The sequence below is a fragment of the Mus pahari genome, chromosome 14 (genome assembly GCF_900095145.1).
Source record: "Mus pahari chromosome 14, PAHARI_EIJ_v1.1, whole genome shotgun sequence".
Taxonomy (NCBI): Eukaryota; Metazoa; Chordata; class Mammalia; order Rodentia; family Muridae; genus Mus; species Mus pahari.
This window is the reverse complement of record NC_034603.1, coordinates 73,482,401-73,496,331: the sequence shown is the minus strand read 5'-3', so window position 1 is coordinate 73,496,331 and position 13,931 is coordinate 73,482,401. Positions and strand designations below refer to the sequence as shown.

The following is a 13,931-nucleotide window of genomic DNA, read 5'->3' as shown; positions in this document are numbered from 1 at the left end:
CACACACACACACACACACACACACACACTTTAAAACACTAGGTGGAGGCAGATATAAAAGTGATATAAAAGTTCTGGTTGTATTGATCCATAAAGTTGACTCATGTTTTTTTAGAAGAAATCATGAGACTTAATAGAACTAAGAAAAGAAAATCTATCAGGACAAAAATACTAACGCCCTATTATAAAACCTATTGTCTCGGTAGATTTGTGCTGTGAGGTTTAACAGGTGCAGACATTCCTGTTTGGCCCTTTTCAAAGTAAGGTCTTTTGGAAACGATGATCTTAGTTCAGAGCAAAGGAAAAGTTCTCTCTGTAGAAACAGTAGTAGTGTCTGGGCATGTTGGCACATACCTGTTTGTAATCCTAGCACCTGGGAGGTCAAGACAGAAGCAGCAAGAGGTTGAGGCCCTCTTGGACTACATAAGGAAATTCAGTGGCAAATGGGCTGTATAACAAGGCCATCTCTAGAAACCAAAAGATAATGATAATAACACAACAGTATAGTTGTTTCAACTATCATGATATTCTAGGCATCTTATAGATGAATAGACAGAAATCCACAGCATCCACAAATAGCAAAGGAGCTGAAAACTCAAATGTTTTAATTACTAGATGGCACTATTAATTTATTTTCCTTAAATAATCTTGAAGAAAATTTAGAGTAGTAGTTTTATGGACTTAAGAGTGTTATATTTTAGGTAAGAGCTCACCAATAGGATCTTTTTGTTTTAATTATAACCAGCAAAAGTTATTACAGTATAAACTAATGGAACAAAAAATAAGTCCTGTCAGTAGTCTCTTCTTCCCGTCACTAATGGGGTAAAATACGTTAGACCCCATGGTTGATGAGACGGCTCCGTACATTACACATTTGCCTGGCCTGAGTTTAATGTCTGGAACCCATATTAAGGTGGGAAGGGAACCAATTCCACAGAGCTGTCCTCTGACCTGTGTGCATGGACCATAACATATGTGCCAACACACACTCTACTTATAATGAATTAGTCACAAATATTGCTGAATATGTGACTGAAATGAATGGATTCTTTTATTCAGTTTCTGACTGTGGGGTCTCTGGATACCTGAGAATTTGTTGTGGTTTAGTTTTCTTGTTTGTTTGAAATAGGGTCTCACTATATAGTCTTGCCTTCAGAATCAGAGAGCCTTCTCCCTCTCCATCCTGAGTGCTGGCATTAAAGGAGCGAGCCACTATGCCTAGCCACTGGCTTCTTTGACAGCATCCTAGTCCCTGACCTAAGGCAGTAAAGAGCTTGTTCTCCATATGGTCTAGCTTAGTGTAGCCAGAATTACCCAGTCTTATGCAGCTTGGAAATTGCCTTCTGTCAAGAAAATTGAGGAGTATTTCGTGTAACCTCTCACTTGGCTTCTCCCCTTTGAAAAACCAAGGCTGAACCACTCTCCTTTACTCTTTGGTGGCTGGGCAGTCGGCTGCTCTAGTGTCGCGAGTGAAAGGCCTTTTCCTTGGTGACGATGCTTCCCTCTCTGACTTGCTGTAGTTTAAGTACTCAGAATTGTATGGTTTAAGATAGCCGTATAGTATTTATTAACTGTTAATTTATTAAATTATTAACTATTAAGTTATTAAGTTAGTAACTTTAATAACTATTTCCTGGGTGGGGTGGATGAGACCCAGGGCCTGGCATGCACCAGGCAGGCCCACTCGCACTCGTACTGTATCTCCAGCCCATGTTAATGGAGTTACTTCTATTACTTTTGAAGATGGGGAAAAAAAAAATCAAGGGACACAGAGAGTTGTAAGCAGGAGGTTACTCAGTTATCCTATCCCAGCAGCTGATGCCCAAAGCCACTGCTGTACTACAAGTCAGAATCCATTACAATCTCTGACTGAGAGTTGAGCTGGGAAACATCCCTTAGACATGTACTGCTTTGCTGAAATGTGTGTACCTTAAACCAGCGCCCCCCCCCCCCCGCTTCCAACCCACACACACTCCTCAAAAAGCAGTCTAATGCTACACTGCTCAGAAGTGGCTCACAGGGCTGGAGAGATGTCTCAGTGGTTAAAAGCACTGACTGCTCTTCCAGAGGACCTGGATTCAATTCCCAGCAACCACATGGTGACTCACAACCATCTGTAATGGGATCTTCTGGTGTGCACTCATAAACACAAAATAAATAAATCTAAAAAATAAAAATAAAAAGTGGCCCAGCATTCCTGTGACTTTGAAATGAATTTGGGAGCCTGACACAGTGAGTGTCTTGAGTCATGACTATAGTATCAGTCCTAGTGAGAGGCTGCTGCAGGAGGATTGCCACAAGTTCCAGGCCAGTTTGAGTTATATGCCAAGGTACTGTCTCAAAAAAAGGAACAAAGACCAGTGAGAGGCTTCGGGGGGCAGGGGGTGAGGGCGCTTGCTGCCAAGCCTAGAACCCCATGGAAGGGGAGCAGCAGCCTTCCCACAGGCTGTCCTTGTCTCCACACACACAAGTGCTAAAAGTTTTAAAAGAAATTTTCAGAATAAACAAATCAAGGAACATAGTAGAGTAGGTAATTGCCCAGCCTGAGCAAGGTCCTAAAGAACAAGGGGAAGGGGAAAAGTGGGGTTTTGGTTCACAAAGTATAAGGCCCAGAAACCAGCATATTCCAATGTACTCTGCTGTTGGTAAGTAAATGTGCTCAGGGCTGTACTGTGGAGTAGGTTGATGTTCACGTCCATGAGGCTGCATCGGTCTCACTGTAGGTCTATGTATGTGTATAGTACTGTAATGACATATGTGGTTTCTATTATTAACTGTAGTCCTAAGTGTGATCATTGCTATTCTGAGTGTGGGTATGTCTTCCGCTAACAACAAAATGCCAACAATCGATTTCTCTACCCCAGAGCAGCCTCCGGGTGACACTCGGAGAAAAGTAAGTGGCTTTCTGGGCTCTGGCTCTGGCTGCTGCATGCCTGTGAGAGATGCCTGTGCTCTGCCTCTCGAGTGCTATGCTTCTGCTCTTCTGTTCTCGCAGCTTGAATTGAAGTACAATGTTAATTTTTTTTTTTTTTTTTTATTTGTGATGCTTCAGGTTTCACCCTGGAAAAAGTTTATTGTGTATTTAAAGATCAGAAAAGTCTCATCTGGAGACTAAAGTCTTCACCCCTCCCCCACCCCACCCTTGCACTTTAAGTTCATCAGTTTGAAATTTCAGTCTCAGTGGCACTTCCTCATCAGTAGACTATCAGCAGCAAGTTTCAGTCCCTGCAGAAAACACAAATCTCTCTCTGGCTCATTAGGCAGGACCTCAGGTCTCCTACTGTAAAAACAAGACCAAAATTCAAAAGTACAGAAGAGACTAGGTATACCACGCCCGTCACCCACCCTCACAACTGAGGCTGAGGTGCAGCGCAGGAGCTAGAGCATGACAAGCATACATAAGGCCCTGAGAGCCACCCTCCGTTCAGGACAGAAGACAACAGACAGACAAAGCCAGGCCTGACGGCACGTGGCTACAATCCCATCACTTGTGAGGTTGAGGCAAGAGAATGGCTAGTTCAAAGCCAGCGTGAGCTACACGGCAAGCCTGCCTTAAGACAAGCCAGGGCCATGAGACGGCTCAGCGGGAAATGCATAGGCTGTAGAAGCCTGGACACCAGCCTGAGGGAGCCCTGGGACCCACTTACAGGTGGAAGGAGAGGACTGACCCCCAGAGTTATCCTCTGACCTCCACATACATTCCTGCTCACGTACACACACAATTGAGAAAACCAAACAATGTTAAACTCAACCTTTCTCCCTCCCTGCAAAACCCATACAAAACAGGGATTTTTTTTTTTTTTTTTTTTTTTTGGTTTTTCGAGACAGGGTTTCTCCGTTTAGCCCTGGCTGTCCTGGTACTCACTCTGTAGACCAGGCTGGCCTCAAACTCAGAAATCTGCCTGCCTCTGATTTTTTTGTTTGTTTGTTTTTACTCGCACAAGCTGCAAGATTTTTGCTGTCTTCCCTCCACTTGTGCTCTATTTTCCCAAGTAAATAACACCATATGTGCACAGCTATTTTGGAAAACATGAGTCATTGGCTAGAGGGGGCAGGGAGAGCGAGAGAGTGAGCAAGCGTATGAGCACACAGTGGCTGGGCATAGTGGCACACACCTGTCTGTCGTCCCAGCACTCAGGAGGATGAGGCTAGAGGATTACCAGTTTGAAGGGTTGTTAAACATTGAGAGCCTGAGAGGTAGGGAAGGAGGATGGGAACTGGGAGACATAAGAACAGAACACTTGGAGACATAAGAACAGAACACTTGGCGGACCCCTTTCTGTGAGTTGTTTTGTAGGCAGCTCAAGGCTGAGTCAGGGATAATGATGCTCAGTTAGTTTTGACAGAGCTTACACTGTCGGGAGCACCTGTCTGTCAGACCCATGTGCTTTCATTCAGGAAACGAGAGAGAGAGAGAGAGAGAGAGAGAGAGAGAGAGAGAGAGAGAGAGAGAGAGANGAGAGAGAGAGAGAGAGAGAGAGACAGAGAGACAGAGAGACAGAGAGAGACAGAGACAGAGACAGACAGAGACAGACAGAGAGAATGCTAATTACATAATTTTCATATGCTTTTAGCTGCTGATGTTCTAGCAAAAACTGTCCTTGGTGAAATCTGTGGCCAGTTGGATGCGTTCATTTGGTAGTGTTTCATAAATATTATGTTGTCTTTGTATGCTTTTTTGGATTTTATTTTAAACAATGTTACTGATTTATGGTCATTTCTGGGTATCAGTGGCTTTTTTTTGTTGTTGTTGTTTTAAAAATGTTTCAAAAAAGTAAAATGCTTTTAATGTTACAGAAACCTAAAGAGGAAAGGAACAGAATTAGTCTTTTCTTGGGCAATTTGAAATTCCTGATTACACTGGTCTAATTATGCTGTGCTGTGTTTAAGGAGAATGAGCTAAAAAAAAAAAAAAAAAAAAAATCATCCCTTTGCTCTGAAGATTGACTTTAAAAATCTGGACGAGTTTAATGAGCTAACCCTGTTCTGATAAAGCACAGGGTTTAATTCAGTGACTCTGGGCTTACCGCAACCATAGCTGATTCTTCAGCCCTAGCTTACAAAACCAAACATTCTTATTTTAAAATATCACACGAACAACCCCAGCAGTCTCTGCTTCTTCCTGAGACTTCACAAGCTAGACCTCTATCATCCGCTCTGCTCTCAGCATTATCTCCCATGTCCCCACAACAGCATTTCCAGCCTTGACTCCACAGTCCTTCACAGGCTCCCACCAAAACATGGTTGTCTGTCACAGCAGTCCCTGTGACCCTGGTATCACTTTCTTAGCTTGCTTTTTATTGCTGTGGTAAACACCATGACTGAAAGCAACTTGGGGAGGAAAGGGCTTATTTAGCTTACGTATCCTGAATCACAACAGTCCACAGTTGGAGTCAAGGCAGGAAGTTAATGGTAGGAGCCTGGAGGCAGGAGTTGAAGCCAATGTCATGCACGAGTGCTGCTTATTGGCTTCTTCAGGCCTCTTGTTACAGCCCGATGGCCCGTGGGTGGTGCCACCTGCAGTGGGCTGCGCTCTCCACACCACTCACTAATCAGGAAAACTCTACAGACTACTGTCTACTGGCAATCTAATGGAGGTGTTTCCTGAGTTGAGGTTCCTCCGGATAACTCTAGCTGGGTCAAGTTGACAGAAAACCTATCAGGATACCCTATCTCTTTTGTCAGTAGCAGATCAAGCATTTCATAAATCCATCTGCATTTTAAATCCATCTGTGGAAACCAGATGTACAATTTAATTCAAGTCATTGTTTAGAAGTGAAGCTGTGCAGATAATCTAAAGAGAAAGTGTCACTAGCAACCACAGACATGACTAATCTTAGTTACCCAGAGAACATTCAAACCTTTCCCTGTCTTTGCATGCTGGCTCTAACTGTAGACTAGCCAGAGGGAAGGCTTGCTTTGGGAATGTGTGTGGTGAGGAAGAAGGCTGGCAGCTGGGTAGAATCTGCCGTGGCCTCTGGGCTAGCTCGTCTCCTGCAGTTCCACATTTTCCAGTTCCAAAAGAAAAAAATAAAAACTGGTTGCTAAGGTTACTCTTTCTGGTCGTTTCCTGTACACCTAGATTAGAAGGATTGGGCAAAGTTCCTAAGGAATTTGTTGAGCGGTCCCCTCCCTGTTCTCTACAAAAAATGCATAGTTGGAGCTCAGTGGGCAGTGTCTCCTATGCCGCCCTGCCAAGAAGTGGAACACAGGTAAAAAGGACCTTTCCAAAGAGAGTTATTTAAAGTATATACAATTTTTAAAAGTGCCTATAGTAAATATTTTATTCTGAGGATTCAATTGTTCTTCCTTATATTTTTTTTCCCCCAAACTAGAGGAAGTTTAAGAAGTTTGGAAATCCAGAGAAAGCTTTAAACACAAAGCCTCACTTCTCATGAGGCTGTATGTTACTCGATTTCAAAACAAACAAAACAAAAACAAAGTAATGCTTTCTTGCTGGAAGATTTAGGCTCTGGGAAGGTGCTTCAGGACCCATCTCCCCATCACTTTGAGCCCTCTTTCCAGAGGAGTTGGCATTCGCCCTATTCTCTGATTCTCCAGAGGAGTTGGCATTCGCCCTACCCTTTGATTCTCTAGGGAAGATTGTAGGCAAACCTCTCATGTTGTAGTGGACTTGACAGGAAATAGATTGCTCAACTTTAGCAGTGACTTGTGTGAAGAACATAAAAGCATCGTAACATAATAAAGTGATAGGAACCGACTCAGCTTTGCTGAACGGGGTCATCTCTGGAGAGATTATACTAAGACCTAAACGATAAGAAGACCCTGATGAGAAAGTGTGTGTGTGTGTGTGTGTGTGTGTGTGTGTGTGTGTGTGTGTGTGATAACCAAAGGGGGGCAGCCTCAGCTACATAGTGAGTTTGAGGCTAGCCTGGGCTCTGTGACATTGTCTCAAAACAAAACAAAAACAACAGCAACAAAAATCAATGGGGACAGAAGTTGTAGCCATGTGCTAATGTTCCAGTTGAAGAACCCAGAGAGATTGATCAAAGGTTAAAAGCACCTGCTGCTTATGGAGGGCCCAGGTTCAATTCCCAGCACCTATGTGGTGACTCAAAACTTCAATTCTCGGGAATATGGCTCCTTCTTCTGGCCCTTACAGACATTGCACATACTTGGTGCACTTACATACGTGCAGACAAAACACCCATCATACACATTGTCCTAGTTTGCTTTCTATTGCTATGTTAAACACCATGAACAAAAGCAACTAGGGATAAAACGTGGTGCTTATTTCATCTTACCGCTTACAGTGATGCAGGGACTGAGAGCAGTGGTTACTGGCTTGCTCAGCCTCTCAGTACCTGGGCTTGGTACTCCTATAGCAGTCATTCATCAAGAAAGTGCCCTACACTTGCCTACAGTCAACCTGACAGAGCCATTTGTCTCACCCAGGAGTCACTCTTCCCAGATGACTCGATTTTGTGTTAAGATGGACAGAAAACCAACCAGGACACAAAATAAAAACAAATCCTAAGAGGAAAAAGTTTTCTTTCTTTCTTTTTTTTTTTTTTTTTTTTCTTTTTGGTTTTTCGAGACAGGGTTTCTCTGTATAGCCCTGGCTGTCCTGGAACTCACTTTGTAGACCAGGCTGGCCTGAACTCAGAAATCCTGCCTCTGCCTCCTGAGTGCTGGGATTAAAGGCGTGCACCACCGTGCCCGGCTTGGGAAAAGTTTTCTAGTTGAAGTGATTGACAGGTTCACTAAGGTTGAAGACATGCCTTGTTTGTGTGGGGAAACAGACTGGTCAGGGAGATGAAGTCAGTGGGGTAGCCAGATCTGATAGCAACCCATGGGCTTTCTGTGACCCAAACACTGATGCAATTGAGAGCAAGAATATTCAAGTGCACTGGCAACAGGTAAAGGCACTGCTGTGCAAACCCCGTGACCGGACTTAAGCTCCCAGTTCTCCTCCTAAAAGGTAGAAGGAGAGAGCAGGGCGTGGCGGCGCACACCTTTGATCTCAGCACTCGGGAGGCAGAGGCAGGCCGATTTCCGAGTTCCAGGCCAGCCTGGTCTGCAAAGTGAGTTCCAGGACAGCCAGGACTATACAGAGAAACCCTGTCTAGAAAAACCAAAAAAAAAAAAAAAAAAGTAGAAGAAGAGAACTGACCCCGCATACATGCTCTCTGTCCTCCAAAGCAATATGCCTGCACACCTACACACGCACACCACACACACACACGCACGCACACACACACACACGCACACACACGCACACTACACACGCACGCACACACACACACTACACACACGCGCACACACACACTACACACACGCACACACTACACACGCACACGCACGCACACACACTACACATGCACGCACGCACATACACACACACACCTATACACACGCACACACACACATGCACACACACACGCGCGCACACACACACACACAGTGTTGCACAGTCTTGCAGGCACGCAGAGTGTGATGTGAATGGTGTCCTGGAAAGCTATGTCAAGTTGGCTGATCCTGTGGTCTGTGACCCGGTGATTCTTTGTAGTTGCTGTCAGCTTTACTCAGGAGACATAGTTCAGCACTCAGAAGTTCAAAGACAGGCAGATCTGTAAGTTCAAGGCCAGCCTGGTCTACAAAGACCTTGTCTCAAAGAGGATGTATCTGTTCTATTTCTTCATGTAGCGTGGGGAGGGAGGATCGGATCCATGTAAGTAGGCTCTGCAGAGTATATGGTTTTTCTTTTTTTCTTTTCTTTTCTTTTTTTTTTTTTCGAGACAGGGTTTCTCTGTGTAGCCCTGGCTGTCCTAGAACTTGCTCTGTAGACCACGCTGGCCTTAAACTCAGAAATCTGCCTGCCTCTGCCTCCCGAGTGCTGGGATTAAAGGTGTGTGCCACCACACCCAGCTGAGTATATGGTTTTTCAATGATGCCAAGCACAGTGGGTTGGGGGGCTTCTCTGCCATGGTGATGATTCAGGTACCACCTTGTCAGAAGAGTCTCAGCTTTTACAAGCAATGCTAACTTCTGTGTGTTTACACTTCCTTCTGAATCAAGGCCAGGTTTGTTTTCTTTTGTTTGGCTCTTTGAGACATAGTCTCCTGTCGCTGACGCTTGGCTTGGGACTCCTGATCCCTCTGCCTCCTCCTCTTGAGTACAGGATTACAGGTGGGCACTGGCACCCCTGCCTTGAAGCCAGGCTTAGAACCGTGTGTACCACACGGGGAGCCGGCCTCAGATATCTCCATTGCAGTTAGACACACCTGCAGGAAGGTTTGAAGACAGAAATCCTCTCCCCAAGTCATAGGAATGCATTGGCCCTAAAGGAAAGCAAGCTTGTGAAAGGAGAGCTGTCGGTCCACAGCCCAAATGGCTGGTGTCCAGTTTCCTCCCCAGCCTTAGCTGGCAGGGGTCCAGGTGACTGAGCATGCCGGCCCTGGGTCTGTAGCGCGGGGAGTCAGGAGTGGGGTTCCACCAGTGAAGTTCTAGATTAGTGGTCTCTACCTTCCTAAGGCTGAGAACCTATAATGCAGATCCTCATGTTGTGACTCCTAACCATAAAGTTATGTCATTGCTACTTCATAACTGTAATTTTGCTACTGTTATGGATAATAATGTAGATATCTGATATGCAACCTCTCAGAAGGGTTGTGACCTATAGGTTGAGAACTGCTCTAGAGCAAGATCGCCGGTCTGACCTTTTAGAATCTTGTAATTGGGCTTTTAAAAATTGGACCCTAATGAAGCAGAAGACACAGAACCCTGTATTCCTCTCCCTGCTCAATTCTTTGGTATGTCTTTCTCCACATACCCTTCCCCAGCCAAGTACTTGGTAGACTTTAGCAGTCAGTCACTGGGGAGGACAAGCAGACTGGCAGTTGGCTGGGATAGTTGTCCTTGCTTGTAGATCTCACAACTCTTGTTCTGCCAGAGTGTTGACTGCACACCCAAATGCTGTCTGTGTTCCTCTTCAGGTAGAGCCAGTGGTGCTTCTTTGGCACCGTCAGGATTGCTGTGTGTTGTAGAGGCAAGGCTCCTCGTGCATCTGTGACTGCCTCTGCCCCACTCTCCACCTCTGTTTTCCTAATTAACCCTTTTTTCTTTTCCTTTAGGCCAATGAGGCAAGCTCAGAGTCCATAGCATCCTTCTCCAAACCAGAGATCATGAGCAGCTTTCTGCCAGAGGGCGGGTGTTATGAGCTGCTCACCGTCATAGGTAACACCCAGGGACATGCTTACATTCCCACTACAGTGCCCTCAGCCATCTGGGAGGGTTCATAGTGACAATGGGCTTCTGTGGTTTCTTGTGCCAAGTAAGGAAAGTCGTTTCCAGGAGGCTAGAGTCTGCTACAGTGATTGGCTGAGATGGAGTGATGGACAAACCAGGAAATGTGAAGTATGAAAGCACCAGCAGTGAACTTTGTAACCAGAGTTTTCTGCTGAAATGGAGTTCCTCTTTCTTTAGAGTGGACAGATCTTTGTGGCTGGTTTTATGTAAGTCATTCCTCTTTTTCTCTCAGGCAAAGGGTTTGAGGACTTGATGACAGTGAATTTAGCCAAGTACAAACCAACAGGAGAGTATGTGACAGTACGAAGAATCAACCTAGAAGCTTGTTCCAATGAGATGGTGACGTTCTTGCAGGTAATGAAGCATGGGTGTGGGCCTTGGAGGGAGCAGGGTGGGGATGGGGATGCTCCTGGCCACATGGTCATTCCTCTAGGAGTTTCTGCAGGAGACTAAGGTGGACCACGTGAGAAGTCATGAGGCATCAGTGAAGAATCTTAGCATCTGACAGTTGATCGGCCTGTGGTCCTGCTCCATCCAGCTGGCCCCTCTTTAAATACTACTCTTTGGTTTGTTCTGCGTTATTCAGAGAGGCTACATAGCATGCCTGCCCACAAACACAGAGCAGCAGAGACAGAATCAGTCCCAGGAAATCTTGGTCACAGCAGAGCCACCTGCTCTGCCACCAGTGGCCATTTTCTGGCCCTGAGCATCCTGTTCACTGCAGGCACCTTTCAGTTGGACAAGCAAGGAGCCTCCCTCTTTTTAAACTGGTGTGGGAACCGAGTCAGGGTGAGATTCCTCCTGGTCCTATGGTGTCATCCTATGATACCAGTCTGTGTAGCATCCAGTGCAGTGTGGACTCAGTGTGCAGTTCCCGCCCTTCCTTACCTGTCCAGTTCTCCTCAAGTGATGCTCCCCTGACTGCTGCCCAACTTCTTCTGTTCATAGTCACTAAGTGGGGCCAGTACCAGAACCTGAAATTTCTGTATTCTATACTTTTAGCTTCTTTTTTCTTTTTCTTTTTTTTTTCGATTTTTCGAGACAGGGTTTTTCTGTATAGCCCTAGCTGTCCTGGAACTCACTTTGTAGACCAGGCTGGCCTCGAACTCAGAAATCCGCCTGCCTNTGCCTCCCAAGTGCTGGGATTAAAGGCGTGAGCCACCACCGCCCGGCTTCTGTCCCAGCTTTCTAATCCCGTGGTTCTCAACCTGTGAGTTTCAACCCCTTTGTGGTCATATGAGATATCTCGTTTATCAGATATTTACATTAAAATTCATAGCAGTATCAAAATTGCAGTTATGGAGTAGCAAAGAAATAATGTTATGGTTGGGGGTCACCACAGCATAAGGAACTGTATTGAAGGGTTGCAGCATTAGGAAGGTTGAGAACCACTGCTCTAAGCACTGGCATAACAGATACAGCTACCTGGCTTGTCTGAGGTTCCTTTGAACTTTTTTTTTTTTAAAGAATTATTTAGTGGGCTGGAGAGATGGCTCAGTGGTTTGACTGTTCCTCCAGAGGTCCTGAGTTCAATTCCCAGCAACCACATGGTGGCTCACAACCATCTGTAATGGGATCTGATGCCCTCTTGTGGTGTGTCTGAAGACAGCAACAGTGTACTCACATAAAATTGTGTGTGTGCATATAGGGTGCTGGGAATTGAACTCAGGACTGGAAGAGCAGTCAGTGCTTTTAACCACTGAGCCATCTCTCCAGCCCCTGATTTTTTTTTTTTCAAGTGTTTCATATAACTGCTTTCAGGGAAGGGGCCCCCAGTCAAGTTGCTAGGAATGTCTCCTTGTATTACATACTTGTCATTTGTCCATTAATTTTGTTAACTCTTATACTTTGCTGTATAGTGTGAAAATTTTTTTTTTGTTCATTTTTAGATAGCATCTTGCTCTTACCCAGCCTGACCTCAAGCTTATTCTTGGCCTTTGGGATTTAATTAAGTGAATCATGCCTGTGTCAGCCACCATTTTATTTTTGTCTTTTCTGAGGCGGTTAACTCTCACTGTTGACAGCAGTGACCCTGCATGGTGAGGGTTTGTTTTTTAAGGCTCTTGGGTGTTGGTGGCTGGCAGGGCCACCAAGAGGCCTAAGTGGGCAAATAAGGTGGCTTTCCTCAAGTATGGTGGGCCTTCCTGCCCTGGAAGGATTCTGAGGAGAGTGTCGGAAGGTACTAGGTCCCCTACACTACTGCCATCTTCAAGTTGGACACATTCTTGACTGCGACCTCAGCTTTGCTGTTGCTTTCAGGGGGAGCTTCATGTCTCTAAACTCTTCAGCCATCCCAATATAGTGCCGTATCGAGCCACCTTCATCGCAGACAATGAGTTGTGGGTCGTCACATCATTTATGGCGTACGGTGAGTGCAAAGGCTTGCAGAGCTGTTGGTTGGGTTCTGTGCTGTTGCTTTCTCCTGTTATTCCTGACGTCCTTTTCAGGCTCTGCAAAGGATCTCATTGGCACACACTTCATGGATGGCATGAATGAACTGGCGATTGCATACATCCTGCAGGGGGTGCTAAAGGCCTTAGACTACATCCATCTCATGGGCTATGTGCACAGGTGTGTTCCAAGCCACTTAACCGCTTACTAGCCAACCTAGAGTTCATAGTTAAGGATCTGGATTCTAAGCTTGCCACTTGGGGACAGTCTAGCTAGTCAGTGCTGAAGTCATATGATCTTTATTGTGTGAGGGACATCTGCTGTGGACCACTGCCCCTCACCCCTGACCCTGCCTTACTCCTGTGTGCTTCAGAGCAGGCCCATGGCCAGGGCAAAACCAGGTTGCTTATTAGTTAACTCCTAGTGGAGAAGATAATGGAACTGGAGCCTCTTTTCCACCTTGTAGGTTTCAGGGATCAAACTGAGGTAGTCAGGCTTGGCAGCAAGTGCCTTTACCCATTGAGCCATATTGCAAACCCCAAACTGCAGACGTAAGTCGAAGTCAGCTGTGAGGGATAGCTTTTGGACCTGAGACATACAATTCTAGTGATTTAAGAAGCATGGAGCAAGAAAATGATAAATTTGATTATATTAGGGGTAAAGATTTTTATTTCATAAATGACACTATAAATTAATGTATACCAGAGTGACAGATGTTAGCTTTGTCTGAACACACATGAGCAACAAGATCATCAAAACGGAAAAGATAGCAGAATGTCAGGATGGGAAATTACTGCAGAGCAGACCTCAGTAGTCATCCACAGACACTCAACCATCAGAGATCTCAGATGAAGATAAGATGTCACATTGTACACATACCTGGAGGTGGTTAGGGGCTAATGGGACCCAGGCTTATCACCAGGTCTGGCTGTGTGCCCGTCAGTGGACCTGCATGCTGACATCTGTGACATTTGCACTAAGTTAGAAGTACCTTGAGTGTCTCTTCCTGGAGAATTGGTAAATGTTAGATCCCTGGATTAGAGATACCAATCAGAAGCAAAAGTTGTATGTATATAGGTAGCAGCGAAGATGAGTCTTGCTCAGCACTGAGAAGGGAGTTGCTTAACATGAAATGATTAGGTAATCTTGCACTTGCCAAGAATACCCAAGAACAAAAGTGCAGATTAAATGTATCAGCGGGGCATTGGTGGTGCACACCTTTGATCCCAGCACTTGGGAGGCAGAGGCAGGCGGATTTCTAAGTTCGAGGC

General features: G+C 45.3%; 1 protein-coding gene across 7 annotated transcripts in view; it reads left to right on the top strand.

Moving 5' to 3' along the window:
- Strada (STE20 related adaptor alpha) overlaps positions 1 to 13,931 on the top strand; it is a 31,188-nt gene that overhangs the window by 10,024 nt on the left and 7,233 nt on the right. For 4 of the 7 annotated variants that reach the window (XM_029546371.1, XM_029546374.1, XM_029546372.1 and 1 more), the window contains exons 3-6: positions 10,095 to 10,197; positions 10,502 to 10,623; positions 12,529 to 12,637; positions 12,717 to 12,840. In XM_029546371.1, the coding sequence (XP_029402231.1) occupies positions 10,095 to 10,197; positions 10,502 to 10,623; positions 12,529 to 12,637; positions 12,717 to 12,840 (458 nt within the window). Of the gene's footprint in view, positions 1 to 2,864; positions 2,894 to 10,094; positions 10,198 to 10,501; positions 10,624 to 12,528; positions 12,638 to 12,716; positions 12,841 to 13,931 lie in introns of all 7 variants that reach the window. The other 3 variants (XM_029546370.1, XM_021211945.2, XM_029546375.1) reach the window with 1 other exon arrangement.